Consider the following 27179-nt stretch of genomic DNA (forward strand, 5'->3'; position numbering starts at 1 on the left):
TGTGAATAGGGTGGAATGATAAACTGGTCATATGAATATATCATTAGATTTAAAACGACCTTAAATGAGAGTTATTCATAAAAATAGCGGCAGTTATCATGTCGAGCTATACCATGCAAAATTTATATATTACTAATGATATCTAGGCTCACACCCTGAAGCACAGATTCCCGTGTATTTATCGCATTGTCCCTGACGACAATAACAACATACACCACTGCAATTTGTTCCAAACGTCCCTTCGTCACATTCTAGAGAGGTAGACATTAAAAAAAATCAATTAAAAAAAAGATCACCAGAATTTCTTGTTTAATGTGTTTAGTATATTCATCCAAAAGTACAGAAAAAATCAGTTAAAATGATGCCATCAGAGCTTGAAACTTGCAATTTTTTTTCTTTTTTGTTTATTGTGTGTGGGTTTTTTTAATTATTTTTTTTTCTTTTTTTAACTGATAGTGACACAAAACATATCTTCATTACGTTTAACTATTTAAATGAACATTTTATTGATGATAAAACTGATATTATACACCATAGTGCGCAAGGTCAATTATAGAATATTTCATGCTTTTCAACATTAGATTGTTCATACCATTTACAAAGCAATAACGCTGCCATGTACATGTGTCTAATATAATTATGTCTCCTTCCAATTGCAAAGATAGATTCTAAGTTAAATGGTTAAACCAAATATATGCGAAAATTGTGATAGCTTAAAATATAAATTTTTAAATGTAAAAATGTAATAAGATTTTCATAATAAACTTTTATTAGTTGGACGTTTTGAATTGTTTTAACTGAACGTGGTAAAAGTATTTTTGATCTCTGCAATTTGTGAATATTTGATAAAATTTGATATAAGCAGGCATTAATTAATTAATCAATTAATTGATTAATCCTAATTGTTTCCTTATCGATTCTTCATTGTTTCATAGTATATACGTTTTACTTCCTTGTCTTAGGTTTTATATGTTAACGTAGGAAATACCATAAAAACCAGTATACGAGTGATACGAAGACAAGCAGAGGTTAATATTTTGTAAGTTACTCACTTATGAACATGTTTATAAACTAAAGAATCGCTAAAGTCATCATTATAGCAAACATACCAAATACTTCTACTTCACATAAGTAGGTTCTTGCATATTTAGAATAACTGTTAGGGTAGACAATTCTTGATAGTCTCTCGTTGTAGTAGATAACATATCGCCCGTGTAAAAGACACGCTGTGGTGAAGACAGCGGGGATGGTGTTTATTGTAAAGTTGCTGTCCTTAAAACACAGCTTTCCCTGTGATAGTTCCGGTGTGTTGGAGATATACACAGAGAACCCCAGAAAGTGACGGGCGTAGTAATTAAAAGGTCCTACAAAAAATATATCAAAAAGTTAAAAGATTTAGGGTGCCTTAAAAATACATATAATATATTATTGGCCATATAAAAAACGATTAGAGATATACACACTATACCTGGATAACCATTAAAAACACGGACTAAATGTCCAAGCTCGTGGACTTCATTCAATTGAAATGAATAAAAACACTTTTACATCTTTATTCTAAGATATCGCTTTCGATTATACATGTAACTACAGTTACTATTATTAACTGTTCTTTTTAAATAATAAAATTCTAAAGCTTATCAGAAGAATGGTGTCAATGTGCATTTACATGTACCCCATTCTTTATTGTTGGTCATGTAGTGGATGGTGATATGATGGATGCTGTGGACTCTAGTCAGGTCCACCCACCAGGTGGCGGTTTCCTTCTCATCAGCTGATACAGCACATTGACCTCCCCAAGGTCTGACGTCAGATTTATACCCATCTACAGCATTACTGGCGTCGAATTTTTTGTGACGTGTTATGTGTGTATGATGTTGGTATGCTGGTTTGTTAAGGGCAACATTAACTGGAAACATTACAGAAAATATATATATATATTAACGTAGAACATTAGTACATATCTATATTTACCGCCTTTAACTATAAAGATAATATGTGCGCAACTTCATTAAGACATCCCATCTTTGACTCTTTATGTTTATAGAAATTGCCAGGTTTCATTGTCTTACGTTCTTTATTCGTTATAGTCACCATACATTGTTGTTTAAGTGTGCTGTATATATACAGGGTTGTTCCTTTGGTTAATAGTGTAATTTGTTTAGCTTATTGTACATTGCATTCATTGTGGCATTTTATGTTGTATTTTATCATATTATATTATTGAATAAAGGCCATGTTTGCTTCTTAACCAATGCTTGATTTTGTTTTGTGTCAAACGCACTGTAGCACCATCGTATCAGTTATCCAAAAAGGGGGATATTGGTATCGTTTTGCTTCATTCAATTTTAATAAGGTTACATTCAGACTTTCTGGAAAACTAAGGGGACCTAACTTCAAATATCTATTTCACTTTTTTGTTTCAAATATGAAACAACTATAAAAAAGTGAGACAAGGGTCAAATATAAATTGTTTCTTTAAATGCCAAGATCCCACAGTTACAAATGCATCACATCCCTAAATGTTCAGACTCAATAGGAAAAATGAGGAGTATGATATCAAACTTAATGTATTAGTTCATGAATTTTTGGTCGAAAGAAAAAAAATAAGGCTATTAAAATCCTGATATTATTTTAAAAAATTGCACACATTGTACATTAATTATTTCATTTAATTTTAAATAACAAAAGACAACAATGTTACCAGGTAAAAAATAGTCAATAGTTTAATTTTCGGGGGTTTCTTATGAGTTGTTATTATTTCATGTTGTCAATTTCAAACGTTGGCCCTTTATGTTTTGAAAGGGTTCATATTGACACTCCAAATAAATAAATAAATAAATAAATAATTCGCCGTGCGAATAGTGCATTTGCGTACAATGCACGTCATAACTTTTAAGAAACCTGCTTTTGTAGATTGTCTTTAACTATAAACTACTTTTATGTTAACAGGCTTACCGTAAGCTTCAGTTATTGTCAACAGGCTAATCAATATTATGGAGTCTTTATAACACATATACAGTAGGAACCTGAAGAACATATTCATATGTTTCTGATTCTGTAAACATTAGTGACTCTGTCAATAGGCATGCCACTCTTAAAAACCGAATCAGTCTCTATAATGCATACACTATTTAGAAATAAATTTAAGGTATTAAAGTGTAATACCGTAATACGGACGTCAATGAATTATGTAATTATTGTGATATTTTCTTTAATAAAAAAAATAGCTATCAAGTTTTATTAATAAATACATGTATGATAATTAATTTTACATAGACATGACGCATACGTTTTTTGTTTTGATTTTTTCATGAAAATCATATCACGAATACTTCACTTTTTTGGATATTAGTAAATGTTTTCTTACAATATGGATTTAAAGTTTCAAGGCATTCTATAAGAAATATATCATTTAAAATTAAAGGAAAAAAAACAATTATGTTTGATCATTATGAAGTTAAACGTTCTAATAATCTCATAAAAATCATCTTCAATAGACGTACTCGGTGCGGGTTTTGCTCTCAATGTACAGCCAATGACCAGTTGTAAGATTAAAAGTGACGTCCTAAAAATGCTAGAACTTAGAAAATGAAAGTTAGTTGAATTTGTGAAAAGAAGAATGAAATAATAATTTTAACATTTATATCTTTATTGATATATATTGGGGTAGTAGTTATCACTACTAAAGAGTGGAATAGTTGCTTGGTAACAGTATCGATAGCCCTGCTGACTGTACTTTTATCAAACCCCATGGTATCTCTGATAACCCACAAAAAGCTCCTAGAGGCATAAAAACGTAGGACCAGCATAACCTGCAAGGTTTTATATAATTTAATGTTACATGTATTTTTTTCACGTGTTTTTAAATAGGCTCAGAGGGGACACATGATACACCGATCATCAATGTTAGCAATTTTGTATTAATTTTATAAAGTACTGACGTCATAATTAAAGTATCAAAAATGACGGCACTTGACAGCGTTCATATTTGCTAACACTTTCATTTTTTCTTTCTAGATGTTTGCATTAATAATATGTATACTTTAAGATCGACAATTTTCCTTTCATAAACAATTTAATAAACAAGTTTACCAAGGATAAGAAAGGATAAACAGAGATGTGTATTTCTTGGCCCGATACGTCAAATTTATAAGTATATAATACGTTATACTTAGCATAAAACCTCACGTTGTATGTTACGTACCAATTTAGTAATTGGTCCAGTATGTGTTTTTATATCTGTTAGTATAATGCATATTTGTCACAATGTTGTTTTAATTCTATGAATGTGTATTCTGATAACAAGTACCTGCATTTCCACCGACATGGACTGACTTCGTTGTGTTTCTCTTTACAGATCATTACGCACTATGTCCGAAATATATACCTAATTGAATATCGTCGAAATTGGGATCGATTTTGCGTGTCGCTCAAGTCTGTCATTTCTATTTTCTCTCTGCGGTTTCTTTTTTTTTCTCCACAAACACGTTTTTAAATAACTACAGATCCGCCATTTTGATTTTAATTTTTAATGAAATATTTAATGCACCTAGGTAACCTAAGATAAATCTTTAAGCTAAATTTGATAATAAACTAAGCTTTAACTATAAGTTAACGTTCGTGCAACCCATTTAAATCACCGTTAAATTTAACGTCACGTTAACATCAAGTTAACTGCTAGTCAAATTTAACTAACGTTTGTGCAACCGGATCCAGGTTTTCAGATAACACTGTTTCTCTTTAAATTTGCTTGCAATTAGACTAAAATCTTGCTCAAACGACAATCAATGATATTTCATAATACTTTTTTGTTGTTATATTCTACTACAGCCACGATTTATAAAAAAGGATCCCTCAAACATAGTCACCATATCAAATTAATTGCAGCTACATGTACATATACTAGTATGTTATGTTTGTGAAAACATAGTAAACATATTATTCACAATCATTCTAGATTTTGAAACAGTTATTTCAGCAAATGTATTTAAATTAGAATGTTTACTGATAGATTCATTGTGTTAGTAATGATTTTCTTTCATATATTCTTGTACCATGTATTGATGTTTGTTGTTTATATAAACATTGTCAGGGTTGTCTCTAAAAATTGACGTAGAAGGAAGGGGGGTCTGGGCGTCTAACTTATAGGTACATTGTGTTCGAAATGCAATAATAACAGAATAATTAAGGCATTATTGGCGGGGAAATTCCCAGCTCCCCGGGATAGTAGACAACCCTGCATTGTTGTGTTATCAAAACTACTGAGAAACGAGAGTTAATTGACATTACGAAAGTAAATAAGTAGTTACATGCAAAAATGTCAGCCTTAAGTACAACATTCAGACCAAGTCGAGTTAAAGTGTTATTTAACTTGGTGATGGGTTTTTTTTCATAATATTTTGCAGAATTTAGTTGAACTCTGCTAACTAATCAATCTATGCAAAATCAATGACATTGTTAATCATAATTTAAGTTGATGAACAACTCAACGAAGAAATGCTGACATCCTCTAAACCAAGTTGTGCATGTGAGATACAGTTGAAACGTGTATATAAGCATGTTTAATTGTTGATTTACAGTTACCTGACCGACGATAAATCTAATCGCCGACCTATAAGATTGTTCGTCGGCCATGAAACTGTAAATCAACAAAACACGGTAAATTATTGATAAATTTTCGGGTGTCGATGTTTAATTTCAAAACGTAAGAAAATTTAAGCTGCCTGGTTCGAGTCAGTATCAATTTTTGTAACAGCTTTTTAAACGGTGGTTATGTAAAGTATGTGTAAAAACCCACACATTTCAGTAAATTTACAGACAAATTCAGTCATATTTCAGAGAAAAAAGGAGTACGAAAAAACCCCAGTGTTTTTCTTTCGTATTGAAATTCGCCTCTGATGTCGGGGGGGGGGGGTCTAATTGTATTAAAACTTTAAAATTGCTATGAAAAAAAAAACCCACAATGTTTTGGAATAAAAAAATATATCAATCTGTGTAATGAATATTGCGAGTACTATTTGGAAATCTATTTAAGGTATAAAAATGATAATACGTTACAAGGAAGTCAGAAAACATGTAGTTCTCGTTATATTTTTCCTTATTTAACAATTATCAAGTTCAATTATTTAATATTATAATTAATTATACCCGGACATGACGCATAAGTATTCTCTTTTGAATGTTTTGGAAATCATATCATTGATGTTTCACACATTTATTTTCGGATACTAAAAATGTGTTCTCACAGTATGGATTTAAAGTTTCAAGGCATTGGATAAAACATATCTCAATCTAAAATTAACGAACTAAAAGATAACGTTTGATCATAATAAAGTTAAACGTTCTCACAATCTCAAACAACAATCATCTTCATAATGGGTACTCTATGCAGTTTAACTTTTGCTATCGATAAACAATGAATATTAGGATTAAAGATAAATTTCAAAAAAAAAAAAATGCTGAACATATAATCTACAAAAAAACCCCAAAACTGTCAGATAATTTTATAAAACGGAGGATGAAATAATTATTCAATATCTCTTTGCCCATAATGATGTAGTAGTTATCATTCCTAAAGAACGGAGTATTGGCATTTTGACATGCATTACTTTATTCAAAATGCTTTCCATCATGTTGTCAAAGACATTTTCATAATCTTAGGGTTTGTTTTCATCCAAGTTGTTTGTATTTAATTTACTACAAATAGAAGACATTGTGTGTTTTTAAATGGTAACAAGTTATATTTTCCTATGAAAGATTATGGTTAATTCAAATAATATCATAATTTTGAATATCTGTAAAACTTGTCATTATTGCTATCATTTCGTTTCATGTGACATTATGCATATAATATAACCTACGGTAAGAAATCTGAAAAAAAAGATGTATAGAAGAAAATCATTTGTATTAAAGTTTGTTGAACTATAGGTTATTCAACTTTCTTCCTAGATATAAAGTTTTTGATGTTAACGATTGAATGAATCATTAAAATCACCAGGAAATTCACTTCGAATGAATCAGAATTAAGCATGATCTATTAACAAGTGTAAACACTAGAGTAGAGAATAACAATATATCCAAGTTTCTAATTTTGATGAAAACATCGATTGTTTTGCATAATTTTAATTGGATTTATCCTTGAAGAGAATTTCGAAATACATTTTAGTGTTATGTCTTATTAGTTTTCACTCATTCAATGTCAGTATTTTAAATATAGACACACATTGTCGTATTAATAAGGAAAAACCAGTTTGAATACATGGAACTATGAAGTGGTGTACTTACGATGTTTGTAAATAATAAAAGTGAAGTGAATTGTATAGCGATATATTTCGTACAATCGAACCAAGTAGCACGAAATGCACTAAATTCAGTCAGGATTTTAATTCCCAGATTTTCAGATAACACTGTTTCTCTTAAAATGTGCCTGCAATTAGACTAAAATCGTACTCATATGACAGTCATTGATATTTCATTATACCATTTTGTTGATATATTCTTCATTAGCTATAAGATTGATCCCTAAAAAAATATATTAACAATATTAAATTAATTGCAGCTATATGTAATTCGTGAATTATCCATCAACACATTGCTGTATGTGCTATATTGGTGAAAACACAATACGCAGACTATTCACGCTCATGCAAGTTCTTAAGCCAATTATTACGGTCCAGATTTTGGAGCTTGAATGTTGAAAGATATATTCATTGTGTTCTCTCGATTTATTTCATATATCCCTGTACCATATATTGATTTTTGTTTGTTTATATAACCTTTTTTTTACGTTATCACAACTACTGAGAAACGAGAAGTAATCGACAATACGAAATATAAATTAGTAGGTACATGCAAAAGGGGACATGCATAACATTTTTTCAGAAAGTCAATATGACATGTTCATTTACATCCTCTGATGATTTTTGTTGTTCATGATATATTGAGAGAACTTAGTTGAAGTCTGTTATCTAACTGATCTATGCAAATTCATGTTGTTACATATAATCTAAGCTTATGGAAAACCCAGTGCAAAAATTCAGACATCTTCCAAAGAATGTTGTGCTTGTGAAAAACAGTCGCAAAGTGTAATTTAGCATTTTTAATTTTATAACAAAAATTAAAGCAAGATCGTATAATCCACAGAAGTTGCTTTATACGATTTGGCGTAGATAGTTTTTATTTGCGTTTAAGTAAAAAAAAACAACAAGAACATAACATTAAATTCAAATGACGTATAATTGGAGCGCAAGTGGAGTTTGCATACTTTTATTCAAATACATGTTTATACTCCTACACTTGCTGTAATATAAAGATAAGTAAATTGGAAGCATTCTTTAAATAATATGACATGATATCTTTGATCGGAGCATGATCAAATCTATCATAAGCTATACATTTGTGGTTTTTTTCTTATTTTTTAAGAAGTAGTTTTATGTGTAATGAAAATATCTCTTGAGCTCAATTATTTTTGCATGCAATTTGAATAACATCGAGGAACATTTATCAGAACACTTCAGGTATCAAAGTTATCTTTTGACATGAAATTTTGATTTATACATAAATTATCAGCAAATCGAAACAGCCTGATCTGCTAGTAAATGTTCACGTAAAATTGATGAGAGTGATTTAAGTATGCAATAATATACGCATATGTACAAGACAAATTTCAAAATAGATTGTATGAAACTTATATGAGAAATACTTTAATCATAACTTTAAGGTTCATCTTTAAAAAAAAAAACAAATTCCCTTTTTCAGACAAAACCTGAGCTACTGTTTTTCGGATGAAGAGAGAGAGAGCTGTACAGTTTGCTGACAAAGATTTCTTTTTCAGCTCCAAGATTTCAATCTCTGATGAGACTTTCTTCGTCAGAAGTTTGATGTATTCCATTTCCAATTTCAGTTTTTCTATTTCAGCAACAAAGAGTTCTGACTGACTGTCATAAACATTGTGTTTTCCTCTAAAGGAGTGTTCTTCATGAAAAGTCTTTGAGGTGGGAGGAGTAGCAACATGCCTTGGTTGTTCCGTTGTTGCTATCTTCGGTTGATTCACTACTGCTTGCTGCGTTCCTGGTGGTTGAACTAAAGTTATCAGTTCATGTTTATTAAAATTATAAAAAAAATTGTTCATTGTTGTTGCAGTTTTTGCAAGTAAAAATTAATTTTATTATTGTAAAGAAATTAATGTTTTACGAAGCTTGTAAAAGTACATATAGTTTACCTAATTTATCTTTTACAAATTGTTGTTTATGTGTTTCAAAACCAGTATGTGCATCTTTCAAGATGAGTTTCCCAGTGAGGGGAGAAAACTCAGTTTCATCAGTTAAGGGTGGAGAGGAAAAACCTGGGCCCGAGTATGAGTCATCTCTGTTTATCTCTTTAGCTAAAAAAAATGACAATTGTGGCGATTGTTTTTAAAAGGGACAAATCACAATGTAGACATGGTCACATAAACAAGTTTAATCAAGTTTCCAATAAAGAATGATGCATTTTTCTTTTTTCTTTGAAAATCGATTCTCAGAATCAAACTTTCTAAATGTAAGTTGAAAGAGAAACATCATTGAAATATCTCGAAGTCTTATATTGAATTTTAACTATTTTCAATTTATTTTTTTTTTCTACAAAAACCACAGGGACCAAGCTTGTTTTAACATTAATTTCAATGTAAGCATAAATAAAGAAAGGGGTAAAACTCTGACCCAGATAAAAAACTACCAGGTCGCCTCAAAAGTTTGATAAATCAATTAATTTTGAAAACACTCGCAATATGCATGTATTTTTCAGAAAAGTAATTTCTGAGATACACTCATGCCGAAGTAGTAATTGAATTTTTTCGGAGTTTTTGTTTGTAAGTAGCGTGCGTTTGATGTTAGATTTCGAAAGATGAGTGCGATTGTTTCTCGACTTGTTGCAATATTGCTGTTGTCACAGGCAAAATCACATCGTGAGCCCTGGACTGTTAAATGTCCGTGTAAAAATAAGCTGGCGACTTCAATATCTCCGCTATTTTAAGACCCATCAACTTGAAATTCGGCATGAGTGTATCTCAGACATTACGTTTCTGAAAAATACATGCATATTGCGAGTGTTTTAAAAATTAATTGATTTATTAATCTTTTGAAGCGAGCTGATAGTTTTTTTTTATCTGGGTCAGAGTTCTACCCCTTTCTTTATTTATTGCTACGTTTAAATTAATGTTAAAACGGGCACCTGTGACAAAGAAAAAATATATGTAGAGAATATTTGTATAAGAGAAATACAGAAAGGTGGATAACTGTGTTTTTTTCTAGGTCTTTCCACCTTTCTGGTGAAAGATTTGTTTTCTTTATGTTTCTTCTTCTTCTTCTTCTTCTTCTTCTTCTTCTTCTTCTTCTTCTTCTTCTTCTTCTTCTTCTTCTTCTTCTTCTTCTTTTTTTTTTTTTTTTCGTTTTCTCTATTTACCTCGGATATTATCTCTTCTGTTTAGGGTGCAAAAGAAAAACTTTTTCATGGATGTAGTAGGACACCGTAAGATATTTAAAAAAAAAAGCCCCGGCTCACACTTTTGAATAACGACAGAGATATTGCCCCTTTTATACTAAATACATGTTATCGCTACTCCATTGAAACCATAGGAGATAGAGACTTGGAACTTTTACCAATGTCTTCAGTACAGTTAGAGGGTTTTTCAATCTATTCATACCAAAAGGATCTGAGGCCCGCTTCTTGCAGTTATTGCCCCTGAAAGTTGCGAACTTTGATAAAATCACTTCCAACTTTTTTACTATCTATCACAGAGACTTTGGAAAACTTGGAATAGAGGCGTCTACCCTGACCGAACAAAATGACATAAAGGTCAAAGGTCAAGGTCATTTAGAATCAGTGATATTGATATTTCAATGTTTGCACAACAAAGGACAATATATGATAAGGGCCTAAAATGGCCCCCTAAAATGAACATCATCATTTTACTATCATTCTTTGTTTTCTTAGTACAGATATGTATGTGATGTGTTTACATAATATTCATTTTGGTTCAAGTGCCCACAATTTAGAAATACGACATTGAAAAGACAACCTTTTCCCGCCATTTTTGCATTTTTAGCGTAAAACAGCTTGTTTTCAAGCAGTTTTTCCTTCTGAAAACATAGAGCGCATTCTTGAACAAATAAAATATTTTAATCAAAGATGTATCTAGCCAAGACTAATAAGTGACAAAAAAATTTTCCTTGTTCAAGCATGCGCTCTATATTTCCCATTTGTAAATAGATAAGAAAAATGTCTATTTTTGGCTGATTTTGATTGAATTATAGAAATGGCGTCACTTTTGACGTCATATACTACCAGTGAGTGCAAATAATCAAATAAATAGATGAAAAATATATTTTATATCAACTCTTTTAAAAAATTAGTTAACATTTTATTGTACCCGAAACACTTAAAAAATGGCGAATTATGGGGGCCAAATTTAACTCTTATCATATATAGTTCTTTATATTCCTTATTTTGCACGGGAAAACATCGCGAAAGTAGAATAAATATCAATTTTTCGTTCAATTCTATCTTAAAAACAAAACAAATCAAATCTATATTATAAATTAGAGAGATATGCCTCTCGCAATTTTACAATTATATTAATACCTTGAGTTTAAGAAGGATGATGAAGTTTAAAAAAAACCTGTTAGTGAAGTAGACATCTTGTTTAAAAGGCTCGAAAGTATTTATCGTTATGATTTCTGCTTAACGAGATATGTAGATTTACAGTTACCTGACCGACGATAAATCTTATCGCCGACCACAAATAAGATTTTTCGTCGGTCATGTAACTGTAAATCAACAAAACACGGTAAATTATTGATAAATTCTCGGGTTTCGAGGTTTTATTTCAAAACGTAAGAACATTTAAGCTGCCTGGTCTGAGTCAATATCAATTTTTGTAACAGGTTTTTTGAACGGTGGTTATGTGAAGTATGTGAAAAAACACACATTTCAGTAGATTCACAGACAAATTCAGTCATATTTAAGAGAAAAAAGGAGTACAAAAAACAGCCTTTTTCCCTCGTATTAAAATTCGCCTCTGATGTCGAAAGCGGGTCTAATTGTATTAAGACTTTAAAATCGCTACAAATAAAAAAAAAACCCACAATGTTTTGGAATAGAAAAAAAAAAACATGAGTTCATTTAGTCCAATTATATATCAATCTGTGTACTGAATATTGCGAGTACTATTTGGAAATTTATTTCAGGTATAAAAGTGATAATACGTGATAAGGAAGTCAGAAAACATGTAGTTCTCGTTATATTTTTCCTTATTTAATAAATATTAAGTTCAATTATTTGATATAATAATTAATTATACCCGGACATGACGCATAAGTATTCTCTTTTGAATGTTTTGGAAATCATTTCATTGATGTTTCACACATTAATTTTCGGACACTAAAAATTTGTTCTCACAATATTGATTTATAGTTTCAATGCATTCGATAAAACATTACGTAATCTAAAAGTAACGAAGAAACAGAAAACGTTTGATCACTATAAAGTTAAATGTTCTCACAATTTCATACAACAATCATCTTTATAATAGGTGCTCTATGCAGTTTAACTTTTGCTATCGATAAACAATGAATATTAGGACTAAAGATACATTTCAAACATTTGAACGCATGATTTTGTAAAACGGAGGATGAAATAATTATTCAATGCCCATAATAATGTAGTAGTTATCATTCCTGGAGAACGGAGTATTGGTATTTTGACATGCATTTCTTTGTTCAAAATGCTTTCCATCATGTTGTCAAAGACATTTTCATAACCTTAGGGTTAGTTTTATTTTCCTATGAAAGATTATGGTAAATTCAACTAATATCATAATTTTGAATATCTGTAAAACTGGTCATTATCGATATCAATTCGTTTCATGTGACATTATGCAAAAGTGTGACCTATGGCTAGAAATCTGTAAGAAAGATGGATAGAAGAAAATCAATTGTATTAATGTTTGTTGAACTATAGGTTTTTCAACTTGTTTCCTATATATAAAGTTTTTGATGTTAACGATTGAATGAATCATTAAAATCACCAGGAAATTCACTTTGAATGAATCAGAATTAAGCATTATCTATTAACAAGTGTACTAGTAACACTAGAGTAGAGAATAACAATATATCCAAGTTTCTAATTTTGATGAAAACATCGATTGTTTTGCATAATTTTAATTGGATTTATCCTTGAAGAGAATTTCAAAATACATTTTAGTGTTATGTCTTATTAGTTTTCACTCATTCAATGTCAGTATTTCAAATATAGACACACATTGCGTATAAATAAGGAAAAACCAGTTTGAATACATGGAACTATGAAGTGGTGTACTTACGATGTTTGTAAATAATAAAAGTGAAGTGAACTGTATAGCGATATATTTCGTACAATCGAACCAAGTAACACGAAATGCACTAAATTCAGTCAGGATTGTAATTCCCGTATTTTCAGATAACACTGTTTCTCTTAAAATTTGCCTGCAATTAGACTAAATCGTACTCATATGACAATCATTGATATTTCATTATAACTTTTTGTTGATATATCCTTCATTAGCTATAAGATGGATCCCTAAAACAATTATTAACAATATCAAATTAATTGCAGCTATATGTAACTCGTGGATTATCCATCAACGCATGGCTGTATTATGCTATTTTGGTGAAAACACATTACGCAGACTATTCACGCTCATGCTAGTTCTTAAGCCAATTATTACGGTACATATTTTGGAGCTTGAATGTTGAAAGATAAATTGATTGTGTTATATCGATTTATTTCCTATATCCCTGTACCATATATTGATTTTTGTTTGTTTATATAACCTTTTTTTACGTTATCACAACTACTGAGAAACGAGAAGTAATCGACAATACGAAATATAAATAAGTAGGTACATGCAAAAGGGGACATGTATAACATTTTTTTTGAAAGTCAATATGAAATGTACATTAACATCCTGTGATGATTTTTGTTTTTCATGACATATTGAGAGAACTTGGATGAAGTCTGTTATCTATCTGACTATCTAACTATGTAAATTCATGTTGTTACAGATAATCTAAGCTTATGGAAAACCCAGTACAAAAAGAAAAATCCTAAAGAATGTTGTGGTTGTGAAAAATAGTCGCAAAGTGTATATTAGCATTTTAAATTTTATAACTAAAATTAAAATTAAAGCAAGATCGTATCATCCACAGAAGTTGTTTTATACGATTTTGCGTAGATAGTATTATTTGGCGTTTAAGTAAAACACAACAACATAACATTAAATTGAAGTGACGTATAATTGGAGCGCAAGTGGAGTTTGCATACTTTTATTCAAATACATGTATATAATCGTACACTTGCTGTAATACAAAGATAAGTAAATTGAAATCATTCTTTGAATAATATGACATGCTATCTTTGATCGGGGCATGACCAAATTTATCATAAGCTATATATTTGTGGGGGTTTTTTTTCTTATTTTTTAAGAAGTAATATTATGTGTAATGAAGATATTTACCTCTTGAGCTCAATTATTGTTGCATGCAATTTGAATAACATCGAGGAACATTTATTCAAACATTTCAGGTATCAAAGTTATCCTTTGACATGAAATTTTGAATTATACATAAATTATCAGCCAAGCGAAACAGCCTGATCTGCTAGTAAATGTTCACATATAATTGATGAGAGTGATTTAAGTATACATTATATAAGCATATGTACAAGACAAATTTCAAAATAGACTGTATGAAATTTAAATGAGAAATACTTTAGTTTTAACTTTACTGCAGTAAGGTTCATCTTTTTTTTTAAAATCCAAATTCCCTTTTTCAGACAAAACCTGAGCTACTGTTTTTCGGATGAAGAGAGAGCTGTACAGTTTGCTGACAAAGATTTCTTTTTCAGCTCCAAGATTTCAATCTCTGATGAGACTTTCTTTGTCAGAAGTTTAATGTACTCCATTTCCAATTTTAGTTTTTCTATTTCAGCAACAAAGATTTCTGACTGACTATCATAAACATTATGTTTTCCTCCAAAGGAGTGTTCTTCAGGAAAAGTCTTTGAGATGGGAGAAGTGGCAGTCTGCATTGGTTGTTCCATTGTTGCAATTGTTGGCTGATTCACTACTGCTTGCTGTGTTCCTGGTGGTTGAACTAAAGTTATCATTTCATGTTTATTAATTAAAATTATAAAAAATTGTTTATTGTGGATGCAGTTTTTGCATGTAAAAATTAATTGTATTATTGTAAAAAAATTAATGTTTTACTAATCTTGTAAAAGTACGTATAGTTTACCTAATTTATCATTTACAAACTGTTGTTTATGTGTTTCAAAACCAGTATGTACACCTCTCAAGTTGAGTTTCCCAGTGAGGGGAGAAAACTCAGTTTCATCAGTTAATGGCGTAGAGGAAGGACCTGGGTCCGAGTTTGAATCATCTCTGTTTATCTCTATAGCTAAAAAAATGACAATTGTGGCGATTGTTTTTAAAAGGGACAAATTACAATGTAGACATGGTCATATAAAACGTTTTTTGAAGTTTCCCATAAAGAATGATGCATTTTTCTTTGAAAATCTATATACAGAATCAAACTTTCTAGATGTAAGTTAATAGAAAAACATCATTGAAAATATCTCAAAGGCGTAGATTGAATTTTAACTATTTTCAAATTTTTTTTTCAAAAACAGCATATTTTTTTAAAAAGAACATTTGTATAAGAGAAATACAAAGAGGAGGATAACTGTGTGTTTTTTTCAGCTTCGGTTTAACAATTTCTTTTTAGAAGAATAAGCAATCAGACAATTTTGTTTTTAATTATTGCATTGATTTATCATATTTATCTAAATTTATTGTTGTACGTTTTGAAAAAAAAGTAGTAAATTGTAGGAAAATGAATTTTTTTAATAACATTTTTAAATGAGAGCAGCAATAAAATGAACCAATTGGATATCTTACATTGGTTGCAGTAGAGTCCCTCGTATCCTGAGTCACAAACTGGGGGACATACCCCCGTCTTCTTGTCACATGGCTTCCCTTGATAACAGTGACCACATACATTACTGCAATTTGTTCCAAATGTTCCGTCATCACATTCTTTGAAATAGATTTGTTTTTATCATATAGAAAATAATCAGACATAGGTGTTTTTATTCGTTTTCTCATAACATAGAAAGGGAGAGGGAAAATGATCAGATATTTAAATCCCTTTTTACCTATAAAGTGAATTTATGTGAAAACTGTCATTCATTGATCCTTATCTTACCATATTTTAAAAACAAAAATCCTCTAATTAAAAAGAACCAGTTTTATTACATAAGTAACCAATTTTATACATGTCATCTTGTTTGAGAATTTTTTGACTGACGTGGCAAACGTATAGAACGTATGAGTATCTTAAAACGCTGAAAAAATCAACTTTAAATTAAAGTTCATCCTAAATTTAAAAAAATGCAAGAAATTTAAAAGTGCCAACTTTTATGGTAACAACTATTGAATAACTTGTTAGGAAAATAAAGCTTTTAAATGTAGAACCAATAGTTTTGTTGTGTTACAACCTTAATAGCTGAGACTTTAAATCAATAGCTATATACCATTATTGCACAGAGGTAATTTCCATCCTTTAATACAACCACCATAGCAGGCACCGGTCTTTTTGTCACATGTCTTGGACACATGACAATTTTCACTGCAGGTTTGTAAACAATTTCTTCCATATTGGCCATGTGGACATTCTTAAGAAATAAAAGTAAGAGGTCGCTTTCAAAGTTTACGAAAGTAACAGCATACTTGATTTTGAAAAAATAGAAGGATAGAAGGTTTCGTTCACCTCTTTCGTTTGTATTATTTTTGTTCTGTTTTTGTTTTTGTTTTTTTTTTTGTTTTTTCATAATTATGAGATGTTACAATTTCTATTGCGGGAACGTTCTTTTTTTTTAAGAATTTTTGTTTACTTGGATTGTGTATTCATTTGAGAATAAAAAAAAAAATTCTCAAAAAAACGCATAAATATGTCAATCAGCAGCTCAATGTGCTAGTTTTGACTATTCTTTAGAAAGGTAATTAAGCATAACTGAAATAAGCAGTTTCCTCCATGTATCATATTTTCAAAATTCTTTTCTATAATACCTGCTTTACAGCTAAAATTGTAGTAACCGGCTTCACATCCATTATTGCAAATTCCGTTGACATAGTTACATTTTTCTCCACCTAGACATTGACCACACTTCTCTAAACATCCGGCTCCATACGTGTTGTACTCACATTCTGAAATATAAAACTTCCCCATATAACGTTTTCTTAGCAGCTTTTGTCACGTTTATATCTAAATTTTAATAGTTACCCTGCCTAGCACCTCACGTGACAAGTTCTGTTAATATGGTAACATTGTTGCTTGATCGAACACAATGTCTATAGCTCTTTGAACATCATGCGCGATAGGTGTTGTTTTGATAACCAATTACAATGATTTAACTTCACCGTAAAAGTAAAGGTAGGAAAATCCGAATAAATTCCCTTTACATTACTGTATGAGATTCTAAATTATTTCAATACGCTAATTCAAATCTACATTTTATTGTTTACATCGTTTACCGTTAATTGCTAATTTTTTAAAGGTCATTCATTTTTTTATGTAATTTAGTTCTTTTTTGTTCACGTTAAACGATTTTTATTAAGTGTATATATGATCATGTATACCGAACAGATGTAAAGAAAGAACAAAGAAAACAAATTTAAAAAAAAAAAAAAACTTACGTTCTTTACAATAAGGTCCCCAATAACCATTTTCACAATCTAGACAATATCCAGTCTCTATGTGGCATCTGTTGTCTTTACAGCGAGATGAACACGTCTGGTTGCAGTTCTTGCCATAGTGATCAGGAACTGGACAACCTATAGAACACATGTATAACTAGTATCATAACTATATTGGTCATTTTATCTTTATTACAGAGTTAAATAATTGATTATCTCTTAAAAATAAATCATTAACAAAACGTTTAACAGATCCAATATATTTGACTTTTCTTTGAAATTGGTACGTAAGCATTAGGGGAAAAAAGGAAACATTTGTAATAGATAAAAAGATAACATCAATTCAGAAGCTAAATGTACATGTAAATATCATAGGGCGTTACCATGCTCGATGTTTTTAAAACAAGTTTGTCGCTAAACTTTCAAATATTCAAAATTGTGCTCCAGCATCTTTTTCAAATAAACTGTCGAAAAAAAATTTAAAATCCTTCTATGATATTAAAGGTATTTTGTAAGAAAAACAGACAAACTGTGTGAGAGGTTTGACTGCTACAAAAATTATAAATCAAGTTACAGATCAGTTTCCTATAAAATGTCACTATGTTAACACCTTCGTACCTATTCAATGATGGGATTGGAATCATGCTTTCATTAAAGTTTTAGAACATTTCCACAGAAGGAATCATTATCAGTTAGATTAACAATACCATTAATTATTTTGTTGTATGTTTTATTGTTTTGGGGAAGAACCATTCTAACGCTTGCCTATTTTTTATATACTACTAGATGATACATGTAACCCGCAAAAGTGCGGGGATTAACACTTTATACATTATTATTTTATAATGCTTAATATGTGGAGCCACATTTCTTTATTCATTTTTGTATACACTTTGTCCGAAACAAATTGACTAATTTTATTTATTCAACATTTGTCAAATCTTAACTTCAAGACTTTGAGCAGAGTATTAACTATTTAAAAAAAGGGGGGCTGTACTCTGTCTTCACATACACCATTTAAAGTCAAAGAGCAGGGTAGCTGACTGCCAACATCAGCATGATAAACGATTCAGTTTGACTTTTTGGAATTTTTTTTTACTATTACTATAAATTTATTCATTTAGCCTACCATATGCTTCAAACTCACAACGTTGAATCTAAGCATAAGGTGAGCAGTCAAAAGGATTGCCTCTGTTGTTTATGCTTGTTTCAAACTTTTTTTAAAATCGTTATTTATTTTTTTTCATATTGATTCATAGCAACACTAAAACAACCTATAGTTGGTTTTAAAAACCTCACCATATACTTCAAATTCACACAGTTCGTTCCAAGCATTATATGAGTAGTCGGGCGGACGATTCTTTGATGTCCTGTTGTTGTAGTAGATGACGTATCTACCGTGGTGGGTACAGTTCAACGTTAACACAGCTGGAATAGTGTACTTTGTAAAATAGTCGTCCTTGAAACAGAGGATTCCGTCTTTTCTATCTGTTGTATTTGATACGTACACAGAAAACCCCAGGAATCTGCGGGCATACCCATTGTCAGGACCTAAAAAAAAAGGAAACTTGTATTCGAAAAAAATTAAAATCTGGAGAACACAACGAATTGCTATGTTTCATGTCGAATTAATTATGCTAAACATCTTGTATTTGTTTCAATATTGCGATGGTCAAAGAGCAAATAGAAAAAAAAATATCTGTGTTTTTATTTGCATGTCGAGTAATTGCGAGACATTGAGAATCAGATTGTTAACACGTTTTCAAAGTAATCGTTAAATCATCTAGGAGAACCTTATTGACAAACAATACCATGGTAAACCATTTTGAAATAAACCACATAGTTAATTAAGCAATGCGTAGAAGAAAACACAAAACTTTATTACATATAAGAATTTCATTTCAATAATTCAGAAAGAGAGAGAAAGAGATAGCGGGAGAAAGAAATAGAGAGAGGAGGTTTATAAATAGATATACTTACCCCACAAAAAATTATCTGTTTTATAATATAGAGTGATATGATTGATGCCTAGAACAGCTCCCAGGTCAACACGCCATATGGCTTCATATTCATAATTTCTAGATTGAGTGCATTGCCCTCCAATGAACGACAGGTTTGTTTTGAGTCCATCAACAGCATTAGTCGCGTCCACAAAGTCCCGATAATATGGATTTTCGTATGGATGTAACTGCCAAGCATTTTTGTGTAAAGCAACGTTCTCTAAAATCGAATACAAACCAGAGTGATCGATTTGTGAAAAAAAAAAAAAAAAAAAAAATTTTTTTTTTCTTGACACACATAAAAATTCCTTCAGAATAATGTATTTAATGTAACTCATTCTTATATCAATTAACAGTGGTTTACGCGATAAAAAAAAACACAATAAAGTTAGATTTTTTTGTCTTAATTAACGTGTCAACATTACAATTGATATATTTGTTGTATGCAGAAAAATAGATATTTTCAATTTTAAAAACTGGGTTATTATATCTCTTCTTTATTTATAATTGATAACGTATACTTTTTGAAACTTGGGTATAAATATAATTATCTAAGATAAATATATCCATTAATATACATAAACTTGATAATACAGACATAAAGAATGAATATATAGGTATAGAAAAAGAGACACGGAACAGATAGTGAGACAAAGCGTATCAAAGAATGCACGGGACAAATACTTTAGGGACTGCATAATATACTGCATATTATATATCAAACGTTATATAAAGTGACATACCGTAAGCATATGCTATCCACGGCAAGGCAAACAAAATCACAGTTTTTAACATGGCGTTTGAAGATAAATTACACATGTACCCAATCATCCATATCTGCAAAGGAACATTTATACGGAAAAAGGAAATTACACATTTGTATCACTGCAAGAAGTGCCAACTGAACTTATATTTTTAAAATTTTGACCAAAAAGTGTTCCTAGACTCTGCAAGAAAAAGAAAAAAATAAAAAAAAAATACACAGCAATTTACTGATATGGATCTACGTCTTCTTTTTAAATGTGGTGTATATCTCATGCAGGCCTGGTTTAACATAATTGTTAAAGCGTTCTTATTAGAGCCGGATTTAATGTCATCGGTGGGCTTTGATCTTTTGTTTGTGTTATTTTCTTCAATGACTAATGTAAAGAGAACGCAATTTTGCTACTCATGTAAATTAATACATCTCTATAATGATCATGAACACGTCAAATGTCTGAAATGATGAGGTGCATAAGCAAAATGTACGACCAAGAAACCAACATAGAAATATGATATTTATCAAACTAACTTTGTCCAATCTGGTTAAATCTATTTAAAATCAGATGGACCACTAACCAATGGCCACAGCAAAGAATAAATTATATTTTTTGTTTTGTTTTTGTTTTGCATTGGTATTTTGTTGGGGGGGGGGGAGGGGTAAGGGGTGTTGGAGGTGTTTTGTTTACTTTTTTAAACATATGCAAAATCCATATCCATTTACTAGTCATTTTAGTGAAACACAGTTTAATCTATATAATTGGTAAAATTGTGCTGCTTAAAGAACAAGGATAATATTATTTAACAAATTTAAAGTTGCTCAATTAAAATAGTGACAACATTATTTAATACACGATAGCACTTGATGAAACACCGCGCTTAATTATTAATACTTTACACATTATTATAGTATAGTGCTTACTATATTGAACCATATTTTTTTTTTCATTTTTTTGTATACACTCTGTCTAATTTTTTCCTTATTTTAATCCATTAGAATTAAAATAAAACAAACTTCATTGTTCGATATATAGTGGAGCGGGCAGGGATGAAAACTCTAAACTGAAATGGATAATGTACACATGTACATGTACGTGGCCTTAATCTAGTTTGTAGCAGCTGACTTGAAAAAAAAAAAAAACACCTTTTTTTATTCTACTTTTTTTTTTCAAACCATTGGATATGTATACAGTGTATCTCTCTCTAAAATTGATTCTTTAAGTCAGTTTTCAATATAAATTATATAACTGTCGCAAATAAGAATTTTAGATATAAGAAAAACAATCTGGAGGAGGGGGGTGCATTAAACTCTCCTGTTTTATGCATAGATCATTTATCCATCAATATAGCAATAGCAACTTCACGAGAGGTTACGATTGACAGTAAATAGACATATAATACAGTTAATGTTTTAGGTGTACAACCAATCTGTCGTGGTATGAAATGTATGAATTCAAACTAAACCACGCCAGGTTATGCATTATTATCCATTTGCATGCATATTTCAATCCAAAGTTGTCAGACTCAAAGTAGCTGGTCAAAGTCGAGGGTTAACTTGCCCTACACTTTCTGTCATGATGTGAATTAGTCAACCTGTTTCTAGGCTCCTCTTTCTGGGAAGTTCTTTCAATTAATACCAAAATCTATTAATTGTTCCATTTTACTTATTAATTTTGGGGTTTATCGAAGTCCGATCCAAAGTATCTGCCCGCGATGCATGATAAACTCGCCCTACAGTTGTTGTTAATAAGTTAATCTATGTTCTTGATTTCCCCGTTCTGGAAAGTTCTATCTCATTTTCTGATGAGTATCAAAACTTAAATCTACCACTAAAGAAAGGAATTGTCTTATTTCATTTATTCAACATTTGTCAAATCATAATTTTAATATATTCTCTAAAAGGGCTCACAGAAAATATATTCACTATATACGAATCATTCAATATTCTTTCATTGCAAATATATATTTTGATCGAGACTATCCCTTCCTTAGATCCGCCTAAGCGTGTCAACCCCCATACTCTCATTTTTGCTATTTCGGCCATGTTTATCGAAAATAAAAGTAGGTTTTTTATTTTATTTCACAATAATCACTTTTCAGATATAATTCAATTATAGCGTGCGGACATCATCTCACATCTGTTAAAATACAAAATGTGTAAGCAAGTACTCTGGTGAAGGCATTTTATAGTTGTTTTTCTTTCTTTGCAAAATGCCTTAATTTTTAAGTATATATTTTATATGTTTGTCAAATTATAAATGTCAAATAAAACAAAACAGATAATCACTGTTCAATGTTAATTCTGTATAGAATTTCAATTTTACCTTACCAAAGTATTTACTGTTGCAATCCACAAGGTTAAGAAAATCAATCTGTTTATTCTTTGTTCCTTGGTTGAACTGTTTTGCCTATGTGTCACATTAAATCACAACATCATATGCACGACATCTACTTCCTTGATGAAATGCTTAACTTCCCGAGATGTGTTTGCCTTCAATTTTTGAATGTCAAGGTCAATAATTATATCCGCTGCAAAAACATTAGGCTTCGTGTACCGATCTTATTTTAACCGCTTGTTTCTCTTTTTAATCTGTGAAATGAAATGTTTCAAAAACCTTTTATTTCCATTGTAAAAGTCTTATCAAACGTCAATTTTATCTTTGTAAACAATAAATCCAATGTGTACATGTACATGAAAACGATCAATGTATATAAACCAAAACGATTTCTCTTCTGTTAAAGACATTAATATGTATAAACTAATGTGTGTATATGTAAGGCAAAAGTGTGTATATGTAAATATTAAAGGAATAATAAGAATCAAATCTAGAGACAATATTAAACCACACATTAACCAAATTGACCTTTTCACTTTAAGACATGTATCAACATGAAAGCACTGCCTTTATAAAAGAGTCACTGACACTATTACCTTCCACCGATAAAAAATGATCAATTACAAAGCTCCATTTTATCATAACGTCGTAAAGGCACAATGACAACGCAATGAAAACTAAAGTCGGTCTCCGGAAATGGTCGTTTTTTTTTTATTTAATCTACATGTCTATACCGGACCTATATTCTGACCAAAGAAGAAGGTGTAAATATTGGATTCTAAAGGTTAAGCTTCTTGAATGCTATTCTTTTGATAAACGTTTTGCATACAATTCGCTAAATTTCTCAATCTCTACATCTTAATAATCGTGTTAACCTAGTCTGCTTTGGAATCCCATTTTGATGAAGAATGAACGTTTAGATATAGGATGCTGAATGTCATCCAGTCCCTAGAAAAATATCCCTGTTTTACATGTTTAAATTCCTTAATTGCATCGAGTTAGCTTTACCTGTTTAATATTTTGCTAACCCAATTTCTTATGTATTCCTTTTATATGTATACATGTAATCATCCTATCTGTCCTGTCTTCCTATGCTGACAAAAAGATAAAGGTTCAAATGTTTGATCCTTGATGTAAGCCAGTACCTTTGATAATATTACCGTTATAACAGAGTTATATGATTTGTTAATATCACAGGGCTCGACATAGATATAAGTGGTCGTGGACTATTCCTTTCGAGGGTCAATAAGTTTGTCCCTGATCTTGAATCTTACCAAAGACAAATTTTCAAATATTAGATCCTAAATTTTGGCCAACCTCTTGGAAAAGTACCTTTTAAACATCTTATTGATTAAGAAATATTAATGATACTCTTGTAAGGTACCTTTGTCCAATCAGATCGTAGAAGGCGGAGTTGAGACATCACCGCTCGTGACTTAATTTGAGAGAGAGAGAGAGAGAAAGGGAGAAAGAGAGTTATTTGAGTAAACTATAGATGTATATCAATAGTTATAAAGTGACAAATCAATGTTTAGTATATCTTATAAATCTATATAACTTTAAAGTATTTTGAAATTCTTTAAGCGGGGAACAATTGTGTCTATATAAAGATAATGGGATGAGGTAATGTCAAACATCGAAGACTGTATGAATAGTTAAGATAATGTTTTCATTACATTTGTGACCGTAAGTATTCTAATCAAAGTATGCCGAATCTTCAAGGAATCAAATATAGATTGTAAATTTACTTTGTATTTAAACCTCCCTCATTGTAACTTAGATTCTACATTCTTTACCTAAGGACAAATTTGTCCGCCATTGTTTTTATTTTCCCACTAAGCAACCGCCTGCGTTGCCTTTCCTTTTCACTACACCTAAATTCATAAGCGATCATTCGTTCGCATGTCAACATGTTTAACGACCGTATTATCGGAATTAATGCCAGGAGATTAAGTATGTTAGTTACATCATTTTTATACATTTACATGTATGGAGACACTGTTGTCGACGGCCAAAGAACTGTTCACAGTCGTTCTTTAGAACGCTTTAAAGTTAAACCAATATAGGAAATACATGTAATATTTTTACTCTCTCTCTCTCTCTCTCTCTCTCTCTCTCTCTCTCTCTCTCTCTCTCTCTCTCTCTCTCTCACGGGCAATGTCTTAACTCCGCCCAGCTACAATATGATTGGACAAAACACTTTTTCATAATCTACCAATTAAGTATAATTTGATTATCATTAAAAATTTATTTCGAATAAGAGTATACTCTTGTGATATTGAAATCTGTTTATGACCTCCATTCGGATGAATTATCAACACATATCACGTGACTTTCAATTCTAGGGGCCAAACTTGGTGTCATACAATAATATCACATTTATATCATGATAAAATAACTTTACATAATTTTTTTGTAATAATAAATGCAACGTTTTATGAACGTTTAATTCCACTGATATTTTCATAGCAAGCCTTAACAGTGCTGAGTCCTGTCAGCTTTAAAATCAGCTAGTAAACACAATCGCAACTTCTCGGGGCTTTCCGGAAAGCTCGGAAAAACACCTCTAATGTCAATCGCAACGTCTCGGGCCTTTCCGGCAAGCTTGGAAAAACACTTCGATTGTATTACCTAGGCGTCCATGACAACCCCCTTTTAAAAAAAAAAAAAACTTGATATGAATACAACACATTTTACGATCCGTTGAGATGTAAGCTAGACTTCATTAAAATAAATGATATACCCTAATATATAACACAGAAGCGACTTATAAGGCTGTCTAGCCGATATTTATTTTATTGGGAAGCGACTCCATTTTGTATGAAATTCTAACATCCGGTGATGTTAATACATTCAGAAAGGCCTGAGAAGTTGCGATTGCTGGTAAACAATGAGTCTTAATATTATATTAGTGCGCATAACACACATTCTTACAGATGACAAAATATATGTACACTGTACATTGAATAGAGGAAATGCAAACATTAACGATTAATGTTCAAGGTCTTTAGAAATAACCAAAAAAATTCAGAAATGGATATAAAAATTATAAATTAAAAACAATACTCTGCCTAATGGCTAACTCTTCTCCGACTTCTTCGTTATTTTTTTTTTAGATCAGGAAGCAAATGTCAATTGTTGACATGTGATACTTATATGAAGACACTCGTATGTTTGTATTATAGAGGGGTTTTCTTCACTATATTTTACCCTTTTAAATTTCCTGCATCATACTTAAGCGTATAAGTATTTAGATGACTTTAAAAAACCTTTTACATAGCATGTACATATCAAATATGTTCATGAACAGGGATATTTAAAATGTCCCTTAAATTTTAAAACAAAAACTGTTTCGGACTGAATTTAGACCGGGAAATATATTTTACAAGTGTGATCTAGCAAAAAATATATCTATTCGAATAACGATTTTCCTATTAAATGTAACTATCTCAGTGTATGAAATTCGTTTTTTAATGTTTTTTATCTGATTGAGAGCAACTTTAGCCAAATAATGTACATAACTAGTAATAAAAGTATATGCATGAAGAAATGTAGAAGTTTCAGTCAAACATCTTTCACACTATGTATAGCACAAGTACAAATGTATACTATTTGTTTACCACATTATATCAGTATCCAAAGGCTTCAGTGATTCAATGATGCATCAAAATAGATGAAAAAAATACACGAAGCAGAGTTGTAGGGAAAATTGTTGGGACAATTTTTATATTTTTGGGGTAAAGTGCCAAGAGGTTTCAAAACTAGATAAAAAGCCATAAAAACACATGAGGTGGAGGAAAGAAAGTAAAGTACATTTTTCCATGTAGCTACATGTACATGTACACTATATTTATATAGAGATTAAACAAAATTAATAATAGATGCTATGATAGATTTGGAAAGAATTTCTATAAATTATATATATTTTTTTAAAATAAAATATTTTGATTTTGTTAATCTTGAATCAAGATTTTGAAAGAATTTCTTTAAATAATATATTTTTTTTTAATATATAATCTAATAAACCGGTTTATTTTTTTCATATCATCAGGTAAACAACACTGTCCATTAAAGGATGGGTGCATTGCATTGCATATGCTCAAGTTTGTTATCATTATTTAAAATTAAAGTTTTGTAATGAAATATGCGTTCATTTGATATTTTGTTATTAATATGTGGTAGGGTGTGTTCATCCTTGATCTTGGTTACATTCAGTATTCATTACTTATCAATGTGTATTGATTTGATGGTGTAATACCAGAGCTCATCTTCAATAGATTTGATTGTGCATAGTAAATAAAAATCCTCTCTCTT

General features: G+C 30.6%; 1 protein-coding gene across 1 annotated transcript in view; it reads right to left on the reverse strand.

The window, feature by feature from the left end:
• The window catches only part of LOC128174405 (uncharacterized), a 41758-nt gene extending 21193 nt beyond the window's left edge, over nt 1-20565 (reverse strand). Inside the window, exons 1-13 of the mRNA XM_052839968.1 lie at nt 20514-20565; nt 19751-19990; nt 19070-19321; nt 17771-17908; nt 17144-17281; nt 16609-16749; nt 15974-16111; nt 15312-15473; nt 14867-15170; nt 10685-10722; nt 8809-9084; nt 1676-1909; nt 1110-1364 (exon numbers count right to left, since the gene is read on the reverse strand). Of these exons, the coding sequence (XP_052695928.1) occupies nt 1110-1364; nt 1676-1909; nt 8809-9084; nt 10685-10722; nt 14867-15170; nt 15312-15473; nt 15974-16111; nt 16609-16749; nt 17144-17281; nt 17771-17908; nt 19070-19321; nt 19751-19990; nt 20514-20565 (2368 nt within the window). The remainder of the gene's footprint in view (nt 1-1109; nt 1365-1675; nt 1910-8808; nt 9085-10684; nt 10723-14866; nt 15171-15311; nt 15474-15973; nt 16112-16608; nt 16750-17143; nt 17282-17770; nt 17909-19069; nt 19322-19750; nt 19991-20513) is intronic.
• Nucleotides 20566-27179: the final 6614 nt, after the last annotated feature.

Source organism: Crassostrea angulata, chromosome 2 (assembly GCF_025612915.1).
Source record: "Crassostrea angulata isolate pt1a10 chromosome 2, ASM2561291v2, whole genome shotgun sequence".
In the NCBI taxonomy this organism is placed as follows: Eukaryota; Metazoa; Mollusca; class Bivalvia; order Ostreida; family Ostreidae; genus Magallana; species Magallana angulata.